Genomic DNA, 6,226 nt, shown 5'->3' on the forward strand with positions numbered 1-6,226 from the left:
GGTGATCTTCACACTCTCCATGTTATTATGGCTAGGAGGCCCTCTAGTGGACAAAACAAGACAGGGTACTTATTCTGTAGTTTCAGGAACTTCGCTACGATTTGTCATTGAGAGATGCTGCTATTAGTTTAATCTTCAATTGGGTATTTGAGCATGCAGGTATAAAGTACATCATGTTAGAACTTGTTGTAAAAACAAACAAACTGTGAGCTGGAAGAGGAAGTCTTAACCAACAGTGTTACATGTGCTGACTGACACAAGGTTGAGGCTCTTCTGTTTGCTGTACAAACATGTGTAAGTGGAGAGCTAATATAAATCATAGTGCTCCGACATCAGTACAAACAAGCAGTAACAGTCAGCGTTGGACTCAGCTGAAGAGGTAAGAAACAGATACAGTAATAAATGTAGTGGAGTAGAAGTTTAAAGAGGCAGAACATTGAAATACAAATACTTTAAAATTGTACTTGAGTACAGTGCTTGAGTAAATGAACCAAGGTCCCTACCACAACTGCCCCCAGGGTGTGCAATCAGTTTCGGTTTGTTGAAATAATCTTCCATATTAAGATAAGAAAGTAGAAGAGAGTATGAGAGCATATCCACTTCCTCCTCAAATGTAAAGAAATATTGAACAGATTTGTCTTTCTCTCAGTTACTGAAGTCCAAATCAGATGGTGAGGTTGGACAGGCAGCATCATACACACTGCCACACTGCAGTGGTGTTGCTCATGAGAAACATGCATCAGCCAAGGTGAGCCCGGTTTAACACATGTAAATTGTAAAAAAGAAAACATTAAAATAAATCTTCTAAGTAGTTAAACGTGCGGTGCTTTCTATATGTTTTTCAGGGGTTACAGTTAATGCTGAGAGAGATGTCGAACCCACTAGACATGGACTCCAGGAGGCAGTTGGCTCTGCAGAGCAAAGGTACTTGAGTCGCATGTCATCTGTTGAGCACACAGGAGGGTTTCACCTGGCATGCTCTCACCACAAGTCTCTTAACATGCTCTGGATCTGACTATAATCAGCTGGTAGCAATCACTTGGCACTGTCAGCAGAGGGCACTGTAAGTCTGTGACAGCTGTCTCCGCTCCCACAGATCTGTCTCCCACAGTCCATCACTCCATCCTCCATCACCAGTCGCCACCGAGTGGCAGCCAAGCGTACGACACCCTGAGCCTGGAGAGCTCAGACAGCACGGAGACCAGCGTCTCCACCGGCAACTCCGCCTGTACCCCAGAAAGGTGAGAGACTGGAAAATTAGCAATTGGCTCTGTTTCCATGGGAACACTCAAGTCTGCCCCGTCTCCCAGGAGAAGGGTCACTGTGCTTTGTTTCCGTGACAACATGTTTTGTTACATGTCTGCTCCCGTGACTACTAGTACACTGGCTGTTGCCATGCCAACCTCTTCAAGTTTCCAGTTGTTTGATGAAGTTAGGAGTTCAAAGACTCCGTTTACTGCCGCTCATGGAGAAACCTTTGTCTCCGTCTCCTGCTGCTGTCAGTGTTTGGTTTCCAGGCATGTCTGTTGACTTTTTTCTTGTCGCAGCCGTGTCATCAGAGCATCCTTCCCTCTGTGTGTTGTAGTGCCTGCGGGTTGGAGGCCCAGAGGATAGAAGAGATGGAGAAGATGTTGAAGGAGGCGCAGCAGGAGAAAGCCAGACTGATGGAGAACCGAGTGAGTGTTGTTGTGAAGTTATCCTCAGTTATCCCATCACTTCCGACACTTCATCTACTCCAAGTTCATTTCAGGTTTCGACAAGATTAGTCATTTACACAATTAGTGTATACAATTAGGCAACTATTTTGATAATCGATTTAGTTTAATTACTTATACAACTCAAATACACATATCAAATATAATTAATAAACAATAATAAGTCATTTATTTTGAACAAGTGACAAACCAAAGCAAACTTATATTGACCAAAAAGGTGTAAGCTTAGCCTATTACACCTACCCCTTTTACATGTATTCATTTATATAGTTCTCATTAATCCCTTTATCCTTTTTCAAGCAAAAATGCCAAATATTGTCCAGTTCCTTTTTTTTAAGATTGTGAAGATTGTTCTGCTTCTCTGTCATACATGATACTAAACAAGCAATTTGAATACATGCTCGTGGACTGTGGGACAGTTTCTAACGATGTACTGTTAATCAATAATTTGTTAAATTGCAGCCCTAGTTCCAAATGATAAACCTGAAGTTAGTGCCCTGACCTCTGGTGTAACGAGTGCTGTATTAATAGAACTTATTTAACGTGGTTTCAGTAGTGAGTATAAAGTGGATCCCCACTCTGGCGACACGTTTTGTTGCTGGAGTTAGGGCTGGGCATTATGGATGAAATACATTTTTAATATAGGCCTATATCATGGGTTAGGGTTAGGGTTAGGGTTAGGCTGTTAAATATCAAATATCTTATCAAATTAGTGTCCGAAGCTAAAAACTCACAATTTCCTCATTCATTTTGACTACGGATTTTGTAAAAGAATAACAGGATATGATCCTATCATCACCAAACATAGGCTTGCCAATTCCCCTGAAAGTTGATGAGCAATATTTTGGAAATGATCGCAGGAATCTCATTTTCTCCTGTTTAAAGGAACCAAAAAACAGTGTCTCAAAGTGATCAGTTCAAGGTGTGGTGAAATATAAGTTGTAAGTAAGTAAGTTTGTTTACCTTTGTATTATTTCTACATGTTGAAACAAAGTAGACCTGTATGTAAGTATCTGAAAGCGGCAAAGGATCATTTACATCAGCAAAGCTTACTCTTCTATATACAGACTTAAGGGATATATTTTACAAAACCCTGGATTGGGACTTGAATTCTCATGTGCCTCCTCTGACAGTCATTCACTTTGTATTGCAATATTTGCCTACCATTTACATATTCTCCCCGTCTCCCTTTTCCCCCTGTTATTTTCTCTTCTCTCCTTCTGTTCCTCTTTCTCCTCTCCCGACGCTCCCAGGAGAGGGAGGTGCAGGCTCGGCGGCAGATGTTGGAGGAGGAGCGGAGGAGGCGAGAGGAGGCCGAGAGGAGGCTTCAGGACGAGACGACCCACAGGCTGAGGCTGGTGGAGGAGGAGGTGAAGATGAGAGAGAAACACTTCTCGCAGGTCAGTGGAGCAACGGGAAGAGACGGGCGGCGGGGGAAAAAAGAGAGGAGGGGAGGGGAGGGAGACTTAGGGGAGAGGATGAGAGGCGAGACACTAAAGAGAGGCTGGGAATATGGGAAGATCAAAGATTGTCAGGGAAGGGAAAGAATGGAAAGGGTAGAGAGGAAGAACAGAGAGAAAATGGATGGGGGTGCACAACAAATATAATTTAGATTTAATCTTGACAGACTGTATTTAATTACCAATTGTCTTTGTCTTTGGTATGAGAGCTGCCAGTAAACAAATATCCTCAAATCATCAAGGACACATGCACCTAGTTCTGCCAATTTAAAGCTATAATCAATATAATTATATCACATTTTGGTATTAAACATCAAATGACTATGTGTAATGTGAAAGGGGCCGCTGGTCGCGATGAAGCCACAGGTTATTATCCTCAGCTCAAAAGAGCGTTTTAGGGTCTTTAGGGTCTTTTCACTCTCACAGCTCAGGCATGCAGCTGTTTTCCCATATCAAGCTCTAAAATCCTACTGCACACTACCAGCTCAGCAACAAACAGCAGACGGACACAGTTAGCGACTAGCTGTAGTGTAGCATTTAGTAGCTAAAAAAGCAGATATTCCCCCCAGGAGATGGTAGAGACCAAAAAAGAGCTAAAAGTCGAGTTAATATTGGACTCACATTCATCAGGTGGACAGAACCCTTCAGACTTGACAGCAGATGTCTTAAGTTTTTCTTAAAAAATAAATAAGACCGTGTCAGGCAGGCCTTGTATAGCCTCTCACTTTGAATATTTAATTAGTAACCCTATGTATCAACAGGACTGTAAGTAGAAAACACAAATAGCTTTGAAAGAAAAAAATGTTCAGATGTCATTTAAATAGTCAGCCATCCACAGACCTGAAAAATTTGCATCCTGACTTATAATTAGCTTATTACGACTTGAAAACGTTAGACTGTCTTCTCATAGCACTTGGTTAGTAGCATTACAGCAGCATGAAACCTTTCCTTCACAGGCCCGACCAATGACGCGCTATCTGCCGAACCGTAAGGAGGAGTTTGACCTGCGAGCCCACGTGGAGTCGTCCGGCCACAGCATAGACACTTGCCCCTTCGTCATCCTCACAGAGAAGATGTGCAAGGGCCACCTGGTGAAGATGGGCGGCAAAATCAAATCGTGGAAGAAACGCTGGTTCGTTTTTGACCGTATCAAGAGGAACTTCTGTTATTACGGGGGTGAGGATACAATGACACTTCATCATGATTAAAGGGTATATTTGTCTAATTATTACTGCTAATTTGAGCATTTTTTACTGAGGAACTCTCGTTATCAAGACATCTTTTGCAAGAGAGACCTGAAGATTCATGCACACACAAAACAATCTAAATGAAAACAAGCACAGATGTTAAGAAAAATATGCACAGAGGAATGAGTGTCTATAATTTCATGTTGTGTTGGAGTAAGGAGGACTGGAAACCAGTCTTCCCCAGTTCAGAGTTGGTACAGAGAACTTATCCTGTCAGTATCGAAATACACACGGGTACTGGTACCAAGCACATGGTGAGGAAAACTTAAGCAGCTACGGTTCAACATTTGCAAATACTAAGAAAGATAAACAGGCCAGGTAGCTAGCTCAGTTTCACGTGCAGTAATTCGAGGGAATCTTAAGGTGCTCTTGAAGATGAAAAAACTGATCACAGAAAAGAAAACTTTCTTCAGGCACCCTTAAGCAGAGCAAGCAGAAGAGTTGTAGTTGGGCATATTGGTTAAAACGCTGACATGTTTGACCTCACAAGGTCATCCCCGGGGCGGATATAGTAAAAGCAGACTGATTACTGATTACACCTGGTACTTTAAATAGACAATACACCGGAAATAAACAATATTTCAAGTAACCAACAAATTCAGAACATGCAAATATTGATTTCCTGAAGATAAAATAAAAAGAATGACCTTTCAAATAATATCACTCAGAACCAGAAGGGCCCTGGAGAGCACATACCTCCGCTAAGGCCGTTTCCATAAGTGAAAGAATAATGCTTGCATACCCCACGTGATTGATGTTCAGTAAAAAGAAATGTAATGGGTCCTTCCTTGGCCCATTCTACATCCTTCCTACAAGTTTAATGAAAACCAGGCCAGCAGTTTTTCTGTAATCCTGCTGACAAATAAACCAACAAACCAAACGGAAAACATGGTGAACACATGGTGATGATCCCGTCCCATCGATAGCTACAAATAAGAAAGATGTTTATTAAAAAGGGTTTGTTTTCTATTTCCTCATTCAAACCTGGATATCTTTAGCAGTTTGTTTAGAGGACCATCTATTCTTTCTACCCTCAAGAGACTCATCACACGCATGATGTTAGACTGTCAATCAAAGTCCATTAAAATCTGCAAATAACACTTTAAGAGCAACTTAAGCCTTTCAGGCATAAAAGTTACAGCCATTTGTTAACTACTACTCAATGCCCTCTGCACCAACAGGAGTAATAGCATTACTGTGAACCTTTTTGGATTCTCCATAACAGGATCCATGTTCTGCTTGGCTTGTCCCATTCAAGTCTCGGGCATCGTTTACAGAAAGATTAAAGTGGTCAAACCAATTTGCTCACATAAGAATCCACTCACATGTAGAATTCATAAACTTAGAACTTTATGTTGAAAAGTTGCCGTGCACCAGGCCTGGCTCTGATTTATTCAGTTCAGCCGACAGCAGTGCCGAGACTCTTCTGAAAAAAGTACACTTCGCTCTCTTTTTCAATAAAACCCGACTTCTGTCCCAACCGGCGTTTATTCATCTGGAACCAAACACTAATTAAAGCTGCACTAAGTGGAATTTCCCGCCTCGCTCGTGTGTGTTAAGTCTGTTTGTAATTCACGTCTATCAGACTGTCCCCTGAATTTGAAACGAGAACAGTTAGTTTTCTGAATAATTCATGAGCGTGTTTTTGAAACATTATTTTACAATCAAGTTCAAAAAGACAATCCAAGTATATTTTCACTACTGTCGCCTCTGTTCTCTTTGCTCCCCTCTCTCTCTCTCCACTCACCCACCTAGCCTTTTCACCCCCTTACTCCTGACGAAGATGATGGTGATGATGGTGATG

The 6,226-nt window shown here is 41.7% G+C and overlaps 1 protein-coding gene across 7 annotated transcripts in view; it reads left to right on the top strand.

Moving 5' to 3' along the window:
- phldb1a (pleckstrin homology-like domain, family B, member 1a) overlaps positions 1 to 6,226 on the top strand; it is a 31,994-nt gene that overhangs the window by 22,695 nt on the left and 3,073 nt on the right. For all 7 annotated transcript variants that reach the window (XM_029448182.1, XM_029448181.1, XM_029448179.1 and 4 more), the window contains 6 exons: positions 650 to 748; positions 846 to 924; positions 1,097 to 1,241; positions 1,586 to 1,676; positions 2,969 to 3,115; positions 4,132 to 4,351. In XM_029448182.1, the coding sequence (XP_029304042.1) occupies positions 650 to 748; positions 846 to 924; positions 1,097 to 1,241; positions 1,586 to 1,676; positions 2,969 to 3,115; positions 4,132 to 4,351 (781 nt within the window). The remainder of the gene's footprint in view (positions 1 to 649; positions 749 to 845; positions 925 to 1,096; positions 1,242 to 1,585; positions 1,677 to 2,968; positions 3,116 to 4,131; positions 4,352 to 6,226) is intronic.

Source organism: Cottoperca gobio, chromosome 14, assembly GCF_900634415.1.
Source record: "Cottoperca gobio chromosome 14, fCotGob3.1, whole genome shotgun sequence".
Taxonomy (NCBI): Eukaryota; Metazoa; Chordata; class Actinopteri; order Perciformes; family Bovichtidae; genus Cottoperca; species Cottoperca gobio.